The following is a 23,198-nucleotide window of genomic DNA, read 5'->3' on the forward strand; positions in this document are numbered from 1 at the left end:
CAAATATATACTGTATTTGAATAAAATCTAGGGAAAACTAATATTATGTGATAAGCCGTAAGAAAAATACAACCATATCAATGAGAATTAAATCTTCTTCTCCATTCATCAATGCTCGATTTCAACAGACCCCTTGGCCTATTCACCCAAAAACTGTTACAAAATAAGGAAACACAAAAGAATAACTCTACAAAAGCAAAAAATACTAAGGATAAAAACGGCAGCCGAAATTGTAAGATCCACTTAAGCCGACGACTTCTCGGAAAATAAGCTTTCAAATGCCCTTTGACATCGATGATTACTCATTTCCCCCCTTAGTTCCATTATACTTGCTTGCTTTCATCTTTATAATTACCATCATTCTCTTTTGTTTTATTATTTCAAATTAATAAAATCTAAAGGTGGTAATTAAATTAATGGTGTGTGTGCAACTGGATTAAAGAAGCCATATATATATATATATATATATATATAAGTACATGACTTCCAAATTCCACCTTCTTCGTCTTCTATCTCCTATATATACCTCAATCTCTTTCACACACTTCCTCTGGTTCCACATCATCTTCTCTATATAATCTTCTTCTACACGCGCGCACACACACACACAACCACATATATACCGTCAGCAATGAATCTGCCACCGGGATTTAGGTTTTTTCCGACTGATGAAGAGCTCGTCGTTCACTTCCTCCACCGGAAAGCTTCCCTCTTGCCTTGTCACCCTGACGTCATCCCCGACCTCGATCTTTATCCTTACGATCCTTGGGACCTTCCCGGTATATACATACGCATATCTCTCTCCCTCTCCCTCTCCCTCTCAATATATGTATATGCATCATGCAACATGATCACAATGATCCCATAGTTTATCCCATAGTTTACTAAACATGCATGTACATATTGTCAAATATGTATGTATTTATGCTTCTAGTATCCATGTAGGTGAGTATCATGTATGTACATGTATAGTTGACTATATATATGTTGATCCAAATGTAAGGACACAGATTGATAGTTGTCACCAACTTAAGTAACCAATCTGTCTTTTTTTTTTCCTTTTGCTTTCTTTTTAATAGTACACTTTTGTTGGGTTGCTCCTTTTAAGGATTGTTTTTGTTTCCAAAATCTTGCCATACACACAAATATTAATAGTACCAATATTTACCTAATAAATTTCTTTTATTCTCTTGGAAGGAATCTATCAATTGGTGAACCATTATTAGCATTGCTTTGTTCATAGTCATACATGTGCACCAATTTCAATCATTCGATCTCATGATACACCAACACAATCAATCATATATATATTATGCACACTCACCAAAACACATGTACGTAGACATGCATACATACAAACAAATACACGTGCATATATAATATTAAGTGATGTTTTATCAAACACTTGACTAGTTAGATCACTAGCATGCATATCCTAAAAAAACATAGAATATTATCTTGTGGATAAATCGTCAAAACTCTATGCTAACATAAACAAATTTACGTATAAACTACAGGGAAAGCTTTGGGAGAAGGGAGGCAATGGTACTTTTATAGTAGAAAGACACAAGATAGATTAACAAGCAATGGGTACTGGGGATCAATGGGAATGGACGAGCCAATCTACACAAGCTCCACACACAAAAAAGTGGGTATCAAAAAGTATCTAACTTTTTATCTCGGAGATTCTCAGACTAACTGGATCATGCAAGAATATTCCCTCCCCGATTCCTCTTCTTCATCTAGTCGATCTTCTAAGAGATCAAGCCGTGCTTCTTCTAGTTCTAGTCACAAACCCGTGAGTACCCTTTTGTTTCGTAAGCCTAAAGTTGTCAACTTTTAACTTAAAATTTTACATTTTCCTTTCAACATAAAATTAGAAGTTGATCTCCACGTGGCATGGATCTTTGTGTGCAGGATTACAGCAAGTGGGTGATATGCAGAGTGTATGAACAAAATTGCAGTGAAGAAGAGGAGGATGATGAGACAGAACTCTCATGTTTGGATGAAGTGTTTTTGTCTTTAGATGATCTTGACGAAGTAAGCTTACCGTAATAAAGACAGAAGCACCCAAGAAAAAGAAAAGGTTTAGTGGGCAATTATTTCTAAAATCTTTGTACCAAAAAAGAAAAGGGGAATGAGAATGACATCATTCTTACAAGTTATATGTTGTAAAATTAGCAATCCTCAATTTGCAAGCAAGAAGCGAAAAAAATCTTGTTGTAATTTATTTTTAAAATTCAAAATATATATATTTTATTATTTTTAATACTGATTGGTTTCAAGATTTACCATGTTAGCCGTTTTCATATTATATGGGAGAAGTGAACAAATTATATATGGCAAATATATATTCCATTGAAAACTTCTTAATATTTTTTTGTAATATATGATTAGAGTACCTTCATCGATCGGTCTATTTTAAACATATACCAATCTAATAATATGGTATAGATTTATTCTGAAATCAATCATAACCCTAAACTGATTGGGTTGTGTAGGCATCACAATAAAACTTTTAAATTGGAATATATATCGTCTTTTTGCCTAATACCTAAGGTTAGGAGAGAAACCACATCTACCCAGTGTGGGATAAAATTGCAGCCTACTTCTCATCCTTTAAACATGCTATATATTATTATTGGTAGAAACGGATTAGAGATTTTGACTAACAAGATCCAAAACACTAGAAGATTTATATAATGGGAAATAATGATTATGTTACCACTGGATGCATGCAAATGAGACTAAAAAATTAGCCCCCCATGTTGGCGAATAATCATGGGGAAAGGCTAATAGTGTGTTAAAAAAGTTATAGCGACCAAACTAACTTTGGCTTCTTCTTTTTTTTTTTCCGTTTCTTTTTCGTTCTTTCTTTCTTGAAAGATTATAGTATGATTCTAGCTTAGTTTCTAACTCAACAAACAAACCAACAAATACGAATTATATTTCTCTCTTTTTTAGATGGAAGGGGACAGGCAGCTTGGAAAATAATTTTTCTAAAAATAACTTGTGGTCTTAAGTTTAGGTGTCCAATATATCGTAGAATCAGATTTGCTCTTGAAAGTTATATACATTATTCTAATACGTACATAGCCAAAATACTCGAGAAGAATACAAAAGTAATTTATTTATTTATTTTTCTCCTTGTGACTGCTTGTGAAGTCCCAGGTGAGATATAAATCAAAGGTAACTTTTGTGAAAAGAGTGAAAATATCAATTTTTGATGAGTCAGTCCTAAGTTTAAAAGAACAAAAAGGTTTTGTATAAAATAAAATTTGATTATGTCGAAGTACATAAATTTCAAGTGTGGCCTTTAAAATTGATATACGGGTGGCCTACACCTGATCCAGTTTAGGGTAGGATTGCTATTTAGTTAATGATTTTTTATAAGACTTGGGCAATTGAGAGCCTTTTTCTCCAAGTTATAGAGTCTCTCTCTCTATATAGATCTTTGATTGGGTTTAGTAGTTAGTTGTCTTGTGTCGCCGAGCCAAGCAACATAGTCTTTCTACGTTTATTAAGTTTTTTTTCTTCCCAGTATATGTATATTTTTATGGGTGCTTGCTTAGCAAGCACTGACTCATGCATGATGCAAGCACCTTGAACATATATAATAATAAGAATAAAAAAATCTAAAAGAACTAAAAGATTTCAAGTTGGGATTTTAGATCATTGTATAGTTTGGGACTGGCTGTGGAGATTTTCATGGTATTGCTCTGTTTATAAATATAACAAACTCATAATCAGAAAACCGAATACTTTCAAAGAAAACAGTATGTAAACTTTATCTACGCAATGGGTTTCTAACCAGTAAATGTTTTTATCTTGTTTATCTTAAACCAGAGGCGATTATATATAAATTGGGTATGGGATTTGAAATGGCATTGCAGATTAAATATCAAGATCCAATCTGGTTAACCTAAAAATGTGGATTTCGTAAGGGCCTTTGGTTAAGCATTCATTGGTTTCCAATCTTACACAGCCAAAATAAAAACCAGGGTTTGGTTGGTTCTTGGAATGCAGAATGGCAAACCAATAGAAACTTTTGTAATAATCATTCGAAAAGCTTAAGAGAGTTTGATGGATGGGAGGAAATATAGTGGTGAATAGAAGTGTTCTATGAAGAGAATGTTACCTTTCTGTTTTACTGGTGGTGCTCCTCCTGACGTTTGAAAGATGACATTCTCTGTTTGTATTTGTAGTCCCCGAAAACATAATCTGGGAAGAGCCTGTCATGTGATTTCATAAAATCAAGTTGAGCCTGTGTGAATGTTGGGAGTCCATCATCAGAAGGTGACCACTCTTTGTTTATCTTCATAGTTTGAAGTCCAGCAGAAGTTGAAGGCAATTCTGGTTTTGGCGTCACATTTTCTACTCCAACAGATGGTGAAGCCAAGTCTGGTTTTGGCGTCACTGCTTCAAGTCCATCAGACGGTGGAGATAAGGCTGGTTTCTGCGTCTCTGTTTCGAGTCCATCAGAGGGTGACGACGACAAGTCTGGTATTTGCGTCACTGTGTCGAGTCCGTCAACAGAAGGTGAGGAGCCATGAACCGCAGTGGTTGTACTGGTGCTGAGATTGTCTGTAGCAGTAGTAGATATGGGAGTTTGGACAGGTACTGGGTCGCTGGTGGTTGTGTTGGGCTGGCTAGAGGAAGGTGTTGTGGGAAGTGAGTCTCTGCGGCGGTTTCTTCTGGTTGGTGTTTGGTTGCCAAAGAGAATTGGAGGAAAGTCCTTTTCAGAGGTTAGCTTATAGGGGTCAGATCCATGGGGTAGGAGCGGAAGAAGTGGGGGTGGTCTCTGATAAAGATAGATCAGAGGTCGAGGCCGGTGAAAGTATGGGTATGGCTGCAGGTGCAGGGGATTCTGCAGAGTAAACTGGAGTCTTGAGTTGTTCGTTTCTGACACAAAAAGGCTTATCATAGAATAATAAAGTGTGGGTTTGAGATCAAATTACAGCTCTTGGAAACTGCGGATTAAATGGGTGTTGCTGAAGTGGAAAAGGAGTAGCTTGTCTTGGTGTGAGGATGAATGGTTCAGCAGAAGCTTGCAGCTTTGATGGCTTAGCAGCCTAATAAACACAGAGATCAAAGCAAATGAGAACTGGCTATATGAGCTTATTATGATTCTTCAGAAATCCTGATACAGAATGAGTTGTGAAGTAAAAACCTTTGGTATACAAGGACTATATGCCAACATCTTTCCCTTGCCAGCTGAAGAAGGTTGCTGAGACAGAGTAGTTTCCTGCAAAATCACCAAAAAAACTCTTTAACACCTAACTATGAGCCTAAAGGGATACACAAATTTTGCTTCTCTTGAATGTATTAAGGCATTGTCATTCAACATTATCTCTGTATTTGTAATCATGTTCAACAAAAATAGAGATTTCTAACTTTATCTGATTCAGCTTCCTTTCATCTATAAACAGTCCTGACTTTGCATTGCTAATGTTGTAATTCCTTTTAGGAGTCGCAGGACTCAAAAGCGATGACATTTTATGTTGGAAACGTCCCTGCCGGATCTTATCCATCGGCCAAGTCTGAGGGCTCTGCTTCGGCGTCTTGTAATCAACCTATGTAGACAAACGGCTCGTCTTTGTCCATCACGTCGCTACAGACTTGAAAAGTTAGACATTTTAAAATCAAAATTCACCAGAGAATTTGCAATTTAAACCCCAAAAAACAAACAACGAATCACCAGAGAAGTGTCTTTGACTTATTCGCTGTTCCTCCCTGCCGCTAAAAGCTTTCCGATTAAACTTTGACAATCTGAAGAACGTAATCGAGAGCACAAGACGATAAGATTCAGATTCAATCAAGCGTTATCAGCATCCACCGCACAAACATTTTCCCGCCAAATTTTCACGATCACGATTCACGAGAAAACGCTAAAATCTACCAAATCTTCATCAAACAACTTGACGAAATCGAAAGCGAGAACGATATAAGTAGAAACGAAGAAGAAGAAACCAAAATTTCACGATCGTAAAATCAAAACCTAGAGTAGTTGCAGAATCGGGAAAAGAGGGAAAAAAACACAGATTCAATCGCGATAGAGCTAAGATCCAAAGCTCGAAATTGGAAGATGAATCAAGATCGCATACCTAGAAATCGAGATCGAGTAGCTAATTCGTGCTCTTCTGATCCGATCGCATCACGAAGCTTGCTCTCAAAAAAAAATCTCCACGGGAGAGAGAGAGAGAGAGAGAGAGAGAAGAGGGAAAAAAATCAGTTTCAAAGAGACGAGTGTCGTTAGCTTAACCGCCTCAGTGGATATATAAAGGCTAACGGAAAAGGTAACGGCGAAGTTATGGTGCCGTGATCCAATTCGATGATGGCTTGACTTGGCTTTGACTGTATATTAACTCTAACGGCGTTTCTTTGACCTTCTACTTAACCGGTTGAGATGAACTTAAACCAAAAGAATATTTTAATCGAAATGATTTGATCATTCGATTCGACTCGGTAAGCTCCGGTTTTTTCTTGAAACAAAACAAAACATAGAAGAACAACACTTTTACTACATTGCTTCATTCCCAACAACAATAGTCAAATAAACAAAGGACTAGGGTTCGAGCCGCGGACTAGATGGTCAAGTGAATACTGAAGACTAGACCAAACAAAAACAGAGACCCATGAAATGTACATAAGGACCCAAAGAGATACAAAAAAAAAAAAAAAAAAACCCAAAAACTATACATATTACATAAAGCTTTACACAGATTCTAGCTTTGTTACACACATAGAGAAGAAGCTTTCAAATTCCATCAATGGAGTGTTTGTTGTTTCATGCTACCACCAAGCAGAGACATTAGCCCACCACCGTGAACTCTCTCCTCAGGAATCATAAAGTCAAAGATGCTCCTCCCATTGCTGCCACTACTGTTGTTGTTTGTTTCCATTTCGGGTCTCTCACTGTTTGAGAAGCTCAAGGACTTCATTGATGGAGGAACAAGAACCTGCATTGGTATCATCAGCTTCTGTCTTTTCTCCGGTTGATGATGCAGCGGTGGCAGAGGGCGATCAATGGAGTCCGTGCAATCAGATACCACGCTGACTCCAGATTGAGAATGATCAGTGGTAGTAGTAGTAGTAGTAGTGGTAGTTGCAGTTGTTGTGGTATGGGAAGAAGTAGAGACTAGGCCACGGAAAAGTCCCGGTCCAATCAAACCAATCTTGCTTCCAGCTTTATCCTGAGACATACTGTTATGCGCAGCGCATAAACCGCTCTTTCCTCTAGCGAATTTCTCGCATTTCCAATCCCCTCCCCATGAGCAACGTTTCCCACCACCATGTGCCTTGCAGAAGTCAGTGCTACCTTGTGCACTCTTCTCACAACCATCAGACTTACACCGTTTCCCACCACCGTGCTTCACGCAACAATCAGTCCGTCCACGAGCGCTCTTTGTGCACCCGGTCACAACACATCTCTTCCCACCACCGTGAGCTACACAGAAACTAGTCCCACCGTGAACACTTTTAGGACAAATACCGCCACCATCAAACATACAACGTTTTCCTCCACCATGTGCTTTACACAGCGGAGTACTACCTTCTGCTCCCTTTGTACATCCCGCAAATATGCAGCGTTTCCCGCCACCATGAGCTTTGCAGTAGTTTGTACTTCCTTGAGCACCTTTTGTACAGCCTGAAGACTGACAACGCCGTCCACCACCGTGGGAGATACAAAGCCCTGCTTGTCCTTCAGCACTTCGTGTACAGCTTTCAATCCGACACCTTTTGCCACCACCATGCTTGATGCAGAGCCCGGATTTGCCACGTGCAGCCTTAGCACATCCCTCAGGGAATCCACAACGTCTTCCACCACCATGAGATATGCAGAAATCGGTTTTTCCTTCAGCGCTCTTTGTACATCCCAAGTGTTGGCATCTCTTTCCTCCGCCATGAGCTTTGCAGAAAGTGGTTTTGCTCTCAGCACCTTTGTTGCAGCCTGGCTTTTGGCACCTCTGCCCACCTCCATGGCCAATGCAGAGCCCCGAAGCTCCTCTTGCTCCTTTCACACATCCCATGAACTTGCACTTCTTTGGATTGCTCATCCTTTGCTGAGAAGACGTGGCAGATGCCGTCCTATCAGAGAAGGCACCTATAGAGAACTCTGACTCATGGCTCAGCTGTGAAGTATAGGCATCAGTTCCAAAATTAGTACTACACTCTTGCATTCTTGAAGGTTTTCTAACAGTTTCCGTTCTTGGAGCAAAAAGAAGCGATGGCATATAGCCGCCTGATCGCCTTGCAGATGTAGAACCCTCATCAAATAGAGCTTGGGAAACATTAGTATCCGCATATGTCAACAACGAACAATCAAGTCCGCTGAAAGTATCTGTGGTCACAGCGAGAGGACCAAGTTGCAGAATTGAGTTACCTCCTCCTGATGAGAGTTCCTGAACACTCCCGGAAGAAGCTGACCCTTTGTTATTATCATTATTAACCTTGACATTGTAATAGTAGGAAGGCGGTGTTGGACCCAAACCGAGAACCAACCGGCAGCCACCATCAGGACAATTAGAAACATCAGAACAAAGCTTATGGTTATGGTGAGAGGTCCCAATTAATCTCCCAGCTGCACTGCTTCCAAGACATTTCAAGCTAAGAGCAGTATCACCGAAACTGTCAAGCTTTGCAATACCATTGCCACGAGAATAGTGAACAACACTCTCGTTCAAATCCATATGAAGAGTAGATATAGAAGAAGGATGCAGAACTGACGACTAAAACAACAAAATACTTAGAACACCTTTTGTAAGAGCTATAAACATAAAAGCAACTTGAGATATAAACATCTCCCACCACTGACAAATCCCCATGTATCTGCCCTGTCCATCTTCAAGATCGGTTAAGAGCAAGACCTTTCCTGCAGCAGTTAAAAATTAAATTCAGTAGAGAGCTTGAAAGTAAGTAGAGCAATAACACTACAAATGACACCACTGACTAATCAATCATCAAAAAAGAAGCATGTGAGTAAATAATAGTGTATAAATAACACAAGTTGAAGTTTAGGAAGTAAAGAGATACCAAAGTACAGGACCAATAATTGGTTACAACTGTGTCTGAAAAGGACCAAGTACCAACCAAAATAACTTATGGTGGCTGGCAACATTGTAGCCTTATAGGTAAAAGTGAAACGTGAAGAGTACATCTTTCTATGCTCAACTTAAAATTCGAAATCCCCCAAAAAAATAAAAGCAGAAGGGAAAGAAAGGATAAGATAAGATTGGTTTACAGATTAAGTATACACAGTGAAACTCAATAATTTTCGTTAGCTGAAAAAAACAAAAAAATTAAAAGCCAAAACAAGAATTACATATGTTAGACATTTGAAAAACTTGTAATATAAATTGGAAAGTCAACTTTGTGTGTTTTGATAAGTGATAAGTGATAACAACAATGCCCCTTCACCCTCAGGATTTTTTTTTTCCATTGTAAACAAAAAGATCCAAACATAAATAAACAAGATCTAAGGAAATAATTGATATATTAAAAACACCATGGAATTGGAATCAACAAGATTCTGAATCTCTATATCAACACACAAGTTTCTAACTTTGAGGAAGAAGATCAAAAATTCACATCAAGACTATACAAAATTGACTGTGCAACCAAAAGTAAGAAAAAAAAAACAAACATAACATAACCAATCATTAAAGAAATTATCATACTCTAAAGTATTTAAGCAGGTGAAGGAAAAAAAAACCCTAAAAAGAGTATGAGACAAATTACACACACAAATAACATCAGGAGAAAGAAAAAAAAAACCATGCATTCTGGTTCATCAGTTATAACTCGATCAATCAGTAGTAATACAAAGAAACAAAAGTAGAGAGAAAGGAAAAAATAAAAACCTGATGGATCTGATAGAGAGAGAGGGAGAGAGGTTCCGTAAGCAAAAGCCTCGTAAAGTGAGAATCTGCTGTTTCGTCTAAAATATCGAGGAAGACGAACAATAAGGAAGAAGAAGAAGAAGAAACCAAAAAAACAAAAAAGACTGAAACAGGTGTCGATATATTAGCGGGCTACACAAAAATAGAGAGAGAGAGAGAGAGAGATGAGAGAGAGAGATATTATTGTAGTAGTAGAGCGTGTTGTGTTTGTTGTATGCCTCCCTTTTTATCCATTCAGGAAGGTCCTTCCCCTCTCGTTTATAACCGCGAGTGAGGGAATCCCAATGAATTACCCAAAATACCCTCTGTCTCCGTCGATAGTAACGGTTCTGATTGGATGAGACAACGCTCTATTTTGGGAAATCTAATTCAACTTTGCTTTTCGATGAAAACGACGCCGTCTTTTTAGCTTAAAATGTCTTTTATGCCCCTCTTTTTCGTTTCCTGTTTTTTTTTTTTTGGCGAGTGGTAGTGATGTTGCGACAAGTCACTTCTGTGATTCTTATAAATTAAAGGCAATATATCAACCGGTTACCGTCTTAACCGGTCAGAACTGATTCCTTTTCCTAATTGTTTTTGACGTCATCGTCATTTTTATAAGATTACAGCTTGGGGTTTTTTTAAAATTTGGTGTATTGTGAATTTTGTAATGATGATATCAGCTGAATCAGTCTTGGCAAACTTATAATTGATGATGTATGTTTTATTTTTATTTTTATTTTTGTCATTTTATGTGTCGCTTTTTGTGGAAAAAACGAGACAAAGAAAAAGAAAACGATTATTGTTTTCTCGTGCCAGGTTAATGGAGTAAAATATAGAATTAGCTGGCATCATTTAACCTAGTATTATTAAAAAGTTTAATTAAGATTCCACTATCCAAATGCGAAGCACTTGTATAAAGTTGTAAGAGATTAAAGTAATTATGTGATTCTGTTTCTTTACTTTATTTTTGTACTTACATCTAGTATAGATCTATCTTGTATGTGGAATATGTTCTGTTTCTGTTCAAGCAAAAGACATAGCTAAACCCCTTTTTAAGTATAGTAGAACAATAATGCATGTATATGTTTAAAAGAACACACAAAAAGAAAAAGGAATATATACCATTTAACAAAACGAAAACTAAAAAGCACTCAAAATAAAATCTTTTTAACATCAAATTTATACATACAATTTGATATTTATGTTTGATATAAACTTTATTTAATGTACGGACCACATATTAATACAATTGATGATATAAAACTTTTTGTCGTGGTGTGATGAAAAAAATCCTTGTTTTAGAAATCGCTAGGCGCTAGTTGGATGGTCGGAATGGGCTTAGCGCCTAGCGAGAAAATCGGAGATTAAATGAGGATTAATCGGGGACTAGTTTTAGAGTTATTTTATTAAATTAATAATAAAATTAAAATATATTGTACTAAATATATGTATAATTCTGTTTATGTTAAAAGAAAAATATAAAACTATAGTATTGTCTTTAAAATTATGATTTTTATTAAAAGTTTATACATTAGTTATTGTAAAACATCATAAATTCTTAATTTAAATATCGAAATAACAAAAATATATATGTCTGATTTATATTTAGTTCCAAAAATAATCGTTATACACAAAATTAAGCGGAAAATAATCGGATTAGACAGATATAATCGGACAATTAATGCTAGGCGAGAATTAGTCATTAATTGAGGTGGTAAGAGTGAGCCTAACGATTTTACGGGATGTAATCGATGGTAGATGGAGATTTTTAAAACAGGGAAAAAAATGTCGCAAAGGACCACAACCATCGGACGATTTTTAAAAAAGAGAAATGAAAATGAAAATTTTTGATTTTTATGTTGTTCCAAGAGGCAAATCCTATTACGTCAGCCAATGAGGTTCCTTGCAGAGTGGAAGAATCTATCATAATATTTTAATTTTAACGAATTGAATATTAAAGAAAAAGTACAAAAAAAAAAGACAATAAAATAAAAGGAATCTTTTACTATTATATATAAGCTGAGTCGGCGATTCCGTCAGCTTCGGCCTCAACTCTCCACGCGAACGGCTGACGTCGACATTGTTGTTTTTTACTTTTGTTTTTTACGTATTAAATTAATTGTGTATGTGGAAACACGAAAGCCTTGTTGCTATACTTTAGTCTTTAGACCATGTTTTTTTGGTTTTGACTTCATCACACATTAGCCATATAGGGATGGTTTAGGTTAGGTAGTTCGTTCGCACTGCATGCATACATTTTTATTTCTTTCAGAACAAAATATACCTACTACTATCTTGAAATCACTCTACTAGGCTCATAGATAGGTTTTTATTTTTCAATTTAAATTTGTTGGGAAATTAACAACATAAGGCCCAATTCAGCCCAGCCCAACCTCTAATACATTAGCAAGAACATACCAACAGTGCCAAGTTTAGTGAACGTTATGCTTGATGAAAGTTTTAAGAACTTAAGACCATCCTTTTCGTCTGATTTGGTTTACGACTCTACCTTTTTTTACTAAGACGTATAAAAAACTACTAAATTTGCTTTTTATGCTCTAATAGTAAAAGGAATCGAGAGTAAAGCTTATCTTTACAATTTACAAGTCACTGCAGATTTTTTTGTTCTTCGTTTTTGCTTTCTTCTTTTTAATATGTTTTTTCTTTTCTTTTAATTTAATGATCTAAAAGACTAAAACGATTGTGAAGCTCGTTCAAAACTCAGAACGACCACAAGTATAATAATAATTGAAAACAATATCTGGCCTTGCTCCTTCACAATCTCTCTCCCTCTCCTCTACCCAAATTCAGCCATATTCAAGATCCCACCAGTCCTTTGTACCGAGCGTACGACATTATGATGACAAACATGACTGCACAAACTGTCCCCGTCAAGCCCACGACCTGCACACCACCACCACCAACAACAAGAAAAAACAGATCAACATAGGTTACTATTGAGAGAGATCTTCGTTTTTATTCTCATGGGAATCGAGTTCTGGTTTCGTACATATTTGAAGATGTATCCATGATCGTCGTTCCATGTGTATGGAATGTTCATCCCGAAAATACCAGCCACAAGAGAGTACATTGATAAGCAAACTGTTCCAGAACTTAACACAAGCTCCAACTGCAAGATTTTGAAGATCATCAAGAAAAAGAAGCTCAAGAAGATGATATTAAAAACTGCTTCAAGCTTTCAAGATTCACGTACCTGAATAAGCTGATTCCGATGATTGTCTAGCTGTGAAAACAAAACCGATGGTTTAAGGTGTCAGATTTACTATGACTTGAGAGGATTCCAGATTTGTTCACAATTTGGAAGTTTCGTTTTTTGGTACCTGGATGTTAATGTAGTCCTCTGTGTCATCAATATACTCACGTAGCTGCATCAGAATGAAAGATTTAAGAGTTGTTTTTTAAAGTCAAAACGTCGGCGAAAAAGAACAGAACGAAAAAGGAGAAAGGGGATAACTGTTGTTAATCTGTTCAATGTGCTGTCAATTTGCATGAAGTACGCCTGCAAAGATATCAAAACGTTTTGTATTTAGACTTCGTATAATAAATGAAAGATACAGATAAGATAAAAGAGTTCGTGGAGAATTTAACCAAACCTCGAGCAACATTTCAAGTTCTTCAACATCATTTTCATCCCCACGAACTGTAGCTAAACTCGCTCTACTTGCTCTTGAAATCTTAGAACCTATTGTTGGGGAAGTAGGATACCAATTTGGTTCCCCAACACTACTAATCGGTGAAGAAGCACTAGAAAGTTTCCTTGAGAGGTAAAGATCCGCCATATCATCGTCATCATCCAGCAACTGTTCGAGTTCATCTCTTACCTGCAAAAAGGCGATGAAAAGCTTCTTTATTATTTATTCCTATTACAAACTTTTACATATACTCAAAAGTCATAAGACAAAGATACCTGCTCACCTTTTGAACCCGAGCTGTCAACCGAGTCATGGCACTCTTCAACTTTCGAACTCTATCCAAATTACGGCTACTAATCTACAAAACGGAATTTGAAAACGCTGTTGGAAATTGGGATCACTGGTGATAATAATAAATGTTGAGGTGCATACCTTTGAGGTAAGCTCATCCAAAGCAGGATAAGCAGCTGTTTCTAATTCTGTTGTCCTTGCAGCCAAGAAGCTACAGATTGCTTCCAAAGCTACTTCCAGCGACCGAAACTCGAACGGCGATTCTATATTTGCAACAAGCAGACATTTCAATGTACTAAAAGGCAAAAGGAGTTATATTAGTTATTTTAGAAAAAAGAGGCAAGAGTCTCAGGGTCAGGGGAAAATACCATCTTCTTCACCAGTATCAGCGTCGTTTTGAGCACCTGAGATCTCTTTCCCTTCTCCTTGACCATGCTGTGCTGCATTGCCAACGGGTAAGCGTCTTTGAAGCTCCTCCAAAACTGGAATCACATTTTCATCAGACGGGTCCCGAAGCAAAACCTGTAAGTGAACCAAGTCATTACTACAAGAAGAAAAAAAGGTTCATTGGCAATCATAGACCTGAGACATGACGAAATCAAGCATTCCTTGGCGCTAAATGTATCAACGCCTAGCTGATATTGTGAGTTTTTTCTTTTTTAACAGATTAACGCATACTAAAAACTGAAAAATTAGCCAAATTTTGTCAGGTTCAGTGTTTGCTCAAGTTCCTTCCATAGTGTCAGTATTATGAGATGTTGTGTTACTACAAGAAAGAGCCAAACTCCAACATAAACAAAATCTGTCCAAACAACTCAAAAACCAAATCTTTCAACTGCAAAACCCTGTAAAATCTAAGTGAAAAAGGAATTACAGAGTAAACTAACCTCGTCGGAAGTGATAATCGCCTTAATATGCTGCATCAGCCCAACAGAAACCAAAAAGAACAAAAACTAATCATAGTGGGAAGAAAAAAAACAAAAAAACAAAAACAAGTAATCACACAGTGAACAAAATAAACAAATAAAAACCTCTAAATTGAGGACAATGGCTCTCTCACGGCCAAGAATAGTAGAAGGGTAAGATAAATTAGGGTCGAGAATGCGGAGATCGCGAGCGTGGATCTGGACACGGTGCATGATAGCATACTTATCGAAATCTTGAGATGTGCTCTGTCCCATAGCATCAATAAGAGCCCAATTCAGCGTTTTCTTCTTCACCGTCACAACCGCTGAAGGATCCGCCGGTACCACATACCCGTTTTGCGCCATCTCTTACCACCCAAAAAAAAAAAAATCTTTCTTCAACACCGTCCACTTCCACGCCGTACTGAAACAAATTCAGCAACCACCAACCATGAACGGAAAAAAACCCAAATTTTGGAAAACTTAAAGAAGGAAAAAAAAAAAAAAGAAAGAAGAAGAATCTAACCTTTTGAGCTCAAGTGTTCATACGAATTCGACGGAGAAAACAATACCCTAATGGATTCACAAAAGCTAATTCTCGTCCTTTCTGCTCTCTTTTTTTCATTAATAAGATTTTCGCAAATCTTTCTTTCTAGATTTTTTTTTGTTTTGTCATATTTTTAGTTTAGGTTTGGTTTTTGTGTTGTGTGTGTTTTGCTTTCCGAGTTTTAACAGTTTCAGAAAAAAAGGAAAACGTGAGATTTTCTGTTAGAAGTGAATCTAACTTTCAACTCAAACCGTAGATAACCGAATTTAACCGAATTATAGAATAGCTTAACTATTTGTTTTAGAGAATTATTTTTTTCTAAAATTCTATCGCTTTTGGTTACCATCCACAAATTTTAAACTTTTTTGTTCAAATTTGTTTTTGTCATCATGTTAATATAAATTATAATCGTTCAAAAAAATTGACCCGTAGGTAGTACGGGCTATAATACTAGTCAAATATTTATATAAATCTCACTCTTTTTTTGCTTAAGATATTTCCAATAGTAATTTTAGTTTTTTTCTTGTTACATGAGCTTTTTTACTTGATATATACACCCATAATTTCGGGCACAAGAAATTGAAAAAAAAAAAAAAAAAAACACATTCACAAAAAAAGAGTATAAGAGATTCACAATTTCTTTTTTTTTATTCCTCTTTTTGCCAACTTGCACAATTTTAAGCATAATTCTTTTTAATTTTTTTTTTCTCTCAAATAAAAAGAAAGAAATAAAATAATTAGAATCAGATCCTAATGCTTAAGTAATGTTTCAAATCTCCCACATGAAGAAGATGCTTTCCCAAACTAATCTTCCTATTCCCAACCTCATCAACAACGCTCAGATCTTTACACACCTCAACCTTAAACCTAACCACCGCTTCCTCCATCTTCCCCAACCGAACCTTCTCGAATCCTAACAAATGCTTCCTCGGCGATCCGTGAACCGCTGGCGGCGTCGTGAACAGAAACACCGTGTGTATCCCTTCTCTATCTCCCCCGTTTCGTACCTTGATATGAACCTCAAACGCAGATCCACCGCCTGAAACGGCGTTTTCGCAGTGCGGTCCGATCGCGTCAAGCGATTGACATTCCGAAGATCGGCAAACGTGATTCTCTTCTAGTCGGAGTGAAACGAGATGTGGAGCTTTGACTAAGCTGTGGCTGAATTTTGTGTAGCTGAGTCCGTCTCCGAAGGCGTAAACTGTTTCTCCGGCGTAGAATCTGTAACTCCGACCCGGATAATCGTTTGCTTTGTCGGGTCTCATGTTCATGTTCGTCATCGGAACTTTCTCTACATACGACTGTGGATACCAAGTCATCGGCAATCTTCCACCTAACAAAAACCAAAACCGGTTTATCAAAATTGCAATTTACTGTACCCGGTTATCGTCACCGGTTTAGACTATAGAGATTGGAATTTATAGAAAACAGAGTATTTTACTTGGATTGTAACGGCCGAAGATAACATCGGCAATTGCTATACCACCGGCTTCTCCGGGATAACCAACCCATAAAATTCCGGTGATCTTTGGGTCGTTTTTAGCGAATGTAATGTCGAAACCTCCACCGGACATAATGACGAGCAAGACAGGTCCCTTTGCTGCTTTAGCCACTTCGGTCACTAGCTTTGATTGCTGTCCAGGAAGATTCAGATCGACTCTGTCGCGGCTCTCTGCCTCTATTGATTGATCTGCACCAATCACAAGCACAGTCACATCCGCTGTCGCCGCTAGTTTCGTGGCGCCGGCTACATCCGCCACCGCACAAGCCACATTGGAGCAGCCTGGTAGATATCTTGTAGATACAGTCCCGGCTAAACCTTGAAGTGGTGTTGTGTATTTGCACGGCGTGCCTTCGTAGTTTCCTATCATTGTCTTGGTGACATTAGCGTTGGGTCCAATTACGGCTAGCGTTTTGATCGATGTAGGAGAAAGCGGTAAGGATCCAGTATTCTTGAGTAGTACAATGCCTTGTCTTGCCGCTTCTGCAGCTAGCTCTTGGTTACTAGGTGTGCATACGTCTTTAGGACCCAACCCTCCGTACATCTGTTTCTTTGGATCTCCATCGAAGAATCCTAAACGCATAAGGGTCAAAAAGTTGTTCGTAATCGCCTTATCGATAGCTGTCACGTTTACCAAACCAGCCTTAACCGCTTCCTCTGTATGTTGACCCAAGAACGAACCACAGTTCAAATCTAAACCTGCCAATATAGATACGGCTGCAGCTTCCGCTGGAGTCTTTGTATAGTGTTGGTTCTTATACAACACATCTACTGAATCACAATCTGAAACAATGTACCTACAAGAAAGAAAAAGGAAAAAAATCAAAACCTAAACAACCTTTAAAGAGTTTAAAAACCTACTGATCGAATCAGACAGAACATTACCCATTTAATTTCCATTCACCGCGGATAACACCAGAGAGCAGATCCGGATCAGCGCATGTTGGTTTGCCGTTTACTTGATTGTAAGAACACATAACACTCGCCACATTCCCATCAACCACACAACTCTTGAAAGGTGGTTGATACGTATCATCCATATCTTGTTGAGTCACCTACTCCGTCACAACAAAAGCACAAAAAAACAGTTAGTTAAAACACTAAAATTGTATTTAGTCTACTCTAACCAAATGTTGTACCCAACCCGGATTTACTAATTACTACCATTGAACCGGATTAACCAAATAAACCACACCAAGAACTGAGCCAAACGTACCAAATTATCAGACTTCCTAATTCTTACTCTGATTAAAACAGTTTAAAACACTGAAAAATGTTTAAGATATTTACCACGGCGTTGAAACTGTAACGTTCTACGCCTTTCCAATTATCGACATCGTAAGCAGTGTAGTGTTTGCAGCAAGCGGCAACTTTGAGGCGGTTAGAATCGCCACCGTCAGTTTCTTGAAGACCCTTAACATACCCGGAAGCATACTTGCTAGCGAGCAATGGGTCTTCTCCTGGAGTTTCTTGTCCTCTTCCCCATCTAGGATCTCGGAATATGTTCACGTTCGGTGACCAATACGTTAGTCCGGCTAATCCCACGTTGTACATTGCCCTCGCTTCCGTCGAGACAACCTTGACAAAGACGTAATACCAGTGTCATCCAAAAAAAGTCATGTGCATCTAATCCGGTTTGAAATTGTATTGAGGAAACCAATACAGAAACCAATTAAAATCAACAAAACCGTATCCGGTTGATTTCATAGATTAAAATAAATACACCGAATCTTTAATCCATGAATCATCATGGGCACTGAAAACAATTTAATGTGGGATATTCAGTACTGGTTATAAGTACGAAAACGACGTCGTATAACGTGCTGTAAAGTGTTAACTTGTACCAAACGAAAGAGAAAAAAAAAAAGAATACGAGTGACCCAGTTTCATAATAAGTAAGATATTCCTATTATCCAAAAAGAAAAATAAAAAGCAAAGGACGAAAATAAAATAAAAGGAATTTAAAAATATATATACATAAGTCGAAAATGGATAAACTTTTATTATTACCTTGCCAATGGCTTGAAAGAGAGATACGTTGAACGATGCGGCGGTGAGTATAACCTGAGGGAAACTCGTGGCTCCCGGAACTTGGCCGGAAAAATGCGTGCCGGGTCCGATGTAAGAAACTCCGTGAAGTGCTTCCGACCACCATTCATACGTCGGAATCCCAAGCCTAGTCACGCCGTTAGCTTTACTCACTAAAAAGCCGATCTTTTCTTGCAAAGTGAGCCTCGCGACCAGATCAGCGACTCGGTACTCGATCTTTAAAACGGTGTTGCAGAATCCATAAGCGGCGAGAGAAGGGTTAGCAGCTACGTCGCAGGCGAAAACCGGCGATGAAGATTGAGCGTTTGATAAATCTAAAACGTAGACGAAGAAACAGAGAAAGGAAAGAAGAACAGAGGAAACAGAGGATGGTGGTGCTCTGTTTCTCCTTGTTAATGGAGAAGAAGAGCCCATTGCGTAGTGTGTTTAGGTTTCGTGGGATATCATTTGTGGTTAGTGATACTGTTTTTATAGTAATAAAAAGTGGTATCAGCTACTAGGGAGACTACGCTCTCTCACTAAAAGAATCTGTGGTTTGTATAAATTATTGTGGACATTTATTAATATTTTTTGGCATATTGTAATTAAGATTATGTGAAAAAGATGATACGATACTCGAGGAAAGAAATAATGATACGGACCATACGGTGTTTGTGGATAGTATTAGGATTTATGACCTCTGTGTCTTTTGTTAAATGATAAGTCTGATTTTAATTTATATAGTTTTTACAAAAAAAGAAGAATATCGCATGCGAGTGGGTTTTTAACTTTATATGTAAAGTGTACATCGAATATTCTACGTATAAATTTACTTCTTCTCCCCTTTTGTCTCACCGTATACACTTACCTTTTTCGGTATAAAAGTAATAAAATATAAATTGGACGTATATACAATTTCGTTTGGGGTATATAGTACAAACAATGTTTTCAGGCGATCCCATATTTAAATGCTTTCCTTTTCAGTATAACGAGATCTTTGGTTTTTGGGTCTGCCTGTATCTTCACGTCCAAAAGCATTGTAGATTCTTATCAAGAAGGGGTGTAGCAAATATCTTTGGTGATCATTAACTGTGTTTGGTTAAGCGTTGGGGTATGGTCAATTCGATATATGTGGCTTGGATACTGAAGACGATTAGAGTCAAAAACTTTGGACTTTGTTGTGTGCATATATGAATGGGAGAGGTTGCTAAGTCGTGTTTTGCTTGAAAATGGCTGTTGGCTATTGCGTGTAAACAAGAAAGACAATATGTTTTGAGACTTACTTTTAAATACTGAAACTTATGTGGGATCACTTAGCTTAACGTGGTCCAGTTGATGATCCCACATATAAACTTTTAATAACAGTGAGTCAGTGAAATGCCCTAAAAGCTATCACTATTTAAATATGCAAATAGTAGTTTTCCATTAACTAATCACCATTTTACGGTGGAAATTTTTGGTTTTCTTTTTGTATGTTTAGGTTGAACAAGAGAGGGGAAAAAAAAAAGTCATAGATCCCAATAAGGAGAAAATGTTTGGTAGTGACCCGTGACGGTGTCGTATTATAAAATCAAATGGTAAAATTTTTTGTCGAGGTCCAAAGAAGCGCAACTTGCTCTTCGTTTCGAGTCCGTGAACCAGCTTAATGGTTTCGACTTCCCAACAGTTGTTTTCATTTGCATGACAGCCTGTCACTTTAAGGTTTTCTCTTGCGCGTGACTCACCTCACATTTTTTCACATATTAATTAACTCAATTAACCCCGTTTAAAATACTTTTATCCCTTTAATTTATTCATTTGGGATAACATAAAACTTCATGGGAGCATGATTTTAAACCTTTTAAAAGTTTAGTAGGAGGAGTACTAAAACTATCCATCTAGTAATAGAAGATTCTTTAATCCTAAAACCTTTAATTAGTGTTGTTACTTCGTACGTAGTTTATAGTTTTCATTACTTTTGGCCAATTACCTAAATCAAATAGTTGATTTTACATATAACATACGAACGCAAATGTTTGTACACGACAAGAAGCTATATTTTTGTAAGTATATATATGCACCACTTGGATTTAACTTTACGGATGTACATGAATTTTATGGATTGAGTGATAGTATCATATCATGTGGGTCTAGGATATATATCGATTTTACTAAACACGTTTTCTGGTCACGGCAACATTCACAACAAGTTGTAAACTCTTGAAATTAATTTGATTACGATTTAAGATCATATAATTTGGTTATCTCAAGAAAATGGACGAAATGAAACCAACTATTTTACAAAGTTAGCTAATAAAAAAAAACTATTTCACAAAGTTATAGCTAATAATATATTACAAAGAAACAATAAACCCCAAAAAAATATATATCATAAACATACAAAAAATATCACAAACATACAAAAATAATTAACAAATAAGCAATCGAATTTCCAATCAACATCCAATGCATGTGTCTGCTTTTATTTTTGTTAGTTTTGGACCAAGTTGAAACACACAAATTTCCATAATTCACATAAAACCAAAATAAAAGGAAGAAAAATTTCACCTCAAAGACATTTTTTTACGGGTAACTTACAATAATTATTTGGGTTTTTACACACACACACACACACACATATATATATATATATATATATAATCTGTAAATCACTAATTTCAAAATCCTGAAAATAAGTTGTTAGTACATATGGCAATAATGAATTCCAATCACCATGCATGACCACACATATCAAAATCAAAATCAAAATCAATCTCGCTATATTTAACAATGGATAGTTAGGTTTGGGGCATTTGGGACATACATATTGAGGATAATATAACATACTGGCTCCAATGAAAAAACAAATTAAAGTTGCATGGTTACGTGTTAGCAATTTGTGGGGACAAAAAGAAATTCAATTAGGTTATATACGTACTAAATACGTTACAACAAATGTCTAGATCATATAATTCCAAATGTCTCTGAATTTTTTTTTTTTACATATTTCTTTTGAGATGCATGTGTTTATTTCACACACACACACACACACACACACATATATATATATATATTAATTTTTATATATTTATTTATATGCTTGGTTGCATAGTTTTACAAATCATAATTTATATATGCTCACTTATTTTACTAATTTCAAGGTAAAATTTCTAATTTTCCAGTTTCAATTATATTGTCGTTTTTACTTATCATTATACCATTTTGTATTATTCGCAATTTAATAATTTGCATGATTCCACCACTAGAATCTTAACTTGTCGGAGAAATTACTTTATCTTTTTATTTATATTCTTTATAAAGAAACAACTGGATTTCATATTATAATTTCGTCAAGATTTTCTTTTCCATTTTATCACAACAAAATTTGACCTACTCTTTGAATAATATAAGTATATAACTAAGGTAGATGATGTTATTGTACACGACATGTGACTTTTTAGACAATATTATTTATAGTTAGAGCAGGTGAGGTGAGGATCGATGAAGACATAACTACTGTCAATTATTGTAATTGGTCGCATTTCACAAACCCAAAATATTCTTAATTTCAACTAGAAAGATGCATGCCCCATTAGTATGTAACCCTGTTCATAATCATAATTAAATACAAATACTCTGTTATGGAGTAATAATACACCATATTTTCATGTAAAATAACACTGTTTATATATAATACATAATAACATTCTTTTCATAATAACGTTTTATATGATAAAAATATATGATCGAAAATTCTAACATATATTTTACATGTTAGATTAAATAGCTTGTTATTGCCTTATCGAAAGACATATTATTTGTTTAAAATTCGTTTGAAACTTTTAACCATCTGAAGGTATATATATTTGTGATGTTGCTCTAAAGTCATTTACCTAACAAAAACGTTCAGAAATGTATTTGTTCATAGGATTATTTAGTACAGATACATACCCTATATCATTTTGTTTAATGCAATATATAGAAATACACACATATGTTATATATAGCACAAACCTGCCACGAATGAAACGAATCATACCCACTCAATAAATTTTTATGTTAGTTTCAAATAATGCAATGATGATAACAAAAAATAATTATAGCGGTATAAAATATAGCCCCTTAAACATATATAATGAATGATACTAAAGTACTAACAACTTCAATTTTTTTTTTCTTTCTTTTGGACAAACACTAACAACTTCAATCAGACTAGTAGTAATGTCACTAGATGACCATGTTCTCCAAGCAGTGGTTGCTCAGTCGACGTAAAATATTTTCTCCATACCTGTTTTAAGCGTATAATGTTAAGATTTTTAATTAGATTTCTTGTTAATTTCTATGTAGGTTATTATATTTTTTAGTTTTAATTGAAACCAATCTCTTTCCTTATAGTTGCTTACTTTTCTTAAG

General features: G+C 36.3%; 3 protein-coding genes and 2 pseudogenes across 6 annotated transcripts; 1 reads left to right on the forward strand and 4 right to left on the reverse strand.

Moving 5' to 3' along the window:
• Window positions 1-356: 356 nt before the first annotated feature.
• LOC104762611 (NAC domain-containing protein 104) lies at window positions 357-2,271 on the forward strand. Its single transcript, XM_010485936.3, has 3 exons — window positions 357-779; window positions 1,518-1,798; window positions 1,918-2,271. Exons 1-3 carry the CDS (start codon window positions 632-634, stop codon window positions 2,053-2,055), a joined length of 567 nt encoding a protein of 188 aa, XP_010484238.1. The 5' UTR covers window positions 357-631; the 3' UTR covers window positions 2,056-2,271.
• Window positions 2,272-3,914: 1,643 nt separating this feature from the next.
• On the reverse strand, window positions 3,915-5,737 carry LOC104763668 (uncharacterized; annotated as a pseudogene). Its single transcript, XR_015588294.1, has 4 exons — window positions 5,346-5,737; window positions 5,171-5,245; window positions 4,959-5,072; window positions 3,915-4,867 (listed from the first exon to the last, which is right to left on the reverse strand). The product of XR_015588294.1 is annotated as an uncharacterized LOC104763668 (transcript).
• Window positions 5,738-6,501: 764 nt separating this feature from the next.
• On the reverse strand, window positions 6,502-8,837 carry LOC104762612 (uncharacterized; annotated as a pseudogene).
• A 3,609-nt stretch (window positions 8,838-12,446) lies between these two features.
• On the reverse strand, window positions 12,447-15,524 carry LOC104762613 (magnesium transporter MRS2-2). 3 transcript variants are annotated; one of them, XR_015589283.1, is made up of 12 exons: window positions 15,257-15,516; window positions 14,857-15,154; window positions 14,713-14,742; window positions 14,194-14,347; window positions 13,967-14,088; window positions 13,810-13,892; window positions 13,496-13,723; window positions 13,357-13,401; window positions 13,223-13,267; window positions 13,096-13,125; window positions 12,892-13,011; window positions 12,447-12,785 (listed from the first exon to the last, which is right to left on the reverse strand). XR_015589283.1 is itself a non-coding variant. In XM_010485938.2 (12 exons), the coding sequence occupies exons 2-12, from the start codon at window positions 15,094-15,096 to the stop codon at window positions 12,699-12,701; spliced, it is 1,176 nt and encodes a 391-aa protein (XP_010484240.1). In that variant the 5' UTR covers window positions 15,097-15,154; window positions 15,257-15,524; the 3' UTR covers window positions 12,447-12,698. The 3 variants fall into 3 exon arrangements, 2 of the variants coding, with proteins under 2 accessions (XP_010484240.1, XP_087356118.1); XM_010485938.2 differs by having other exon boundaries at window positions 13,818-13,892; window positions 15,257-15,524; XM_087499992.1 differs by having other exon boundaries at window positions 13,818-13,892; window positions 14,857-15,098; window positions 15,257-15,463.
• A 380-nt stretch (window positions 15,525-15,904) lies between these two features.
• Window positions 15,905-19,572, reverse strand: LOC104762614 (beta-D-xylosidase 4). The gene is made up of 5 exons (XM_010485939.3): window positions 18,789-19,572; window positions 18,069-18,356; window positions 17,664-17,833; window positions 16,719-17,575; window positions 15,905-16,610 (listed from the first exon to the last, which is right to left on the reverse strand). Exons 1-5 carry the CDS (start codon window positions 19,239-19,241, stop codon window positions 16,021-16,023), a joined length of 2,358 nt encoding a protein of 785 aa, XP_010484241.1. The 5' UTR covers window positions 19,242-19,572; the 3' UTR covers window positions 15,905-16,020.
• Between the last annotated feature and the right edge of the window lie 3,626 nt (window positions 19,573-23,198).

The sequence above is a fragment of the Camelina sativa genome, chromosome 18 (assembly GCF_030686135.1).
Source record: "Camelina sativa cultivar CO46 ecotype springtype chromosome 18, ASM3068613v1".
In the NCBI taxonomy this organism is placed as follows: domain Eukaryota; kingdom Viridiplantae; phylum Streptophyta; class Magnoliopsida; order Brassicales; family Brassicaceae; genus Camelina; species Camelina sativa.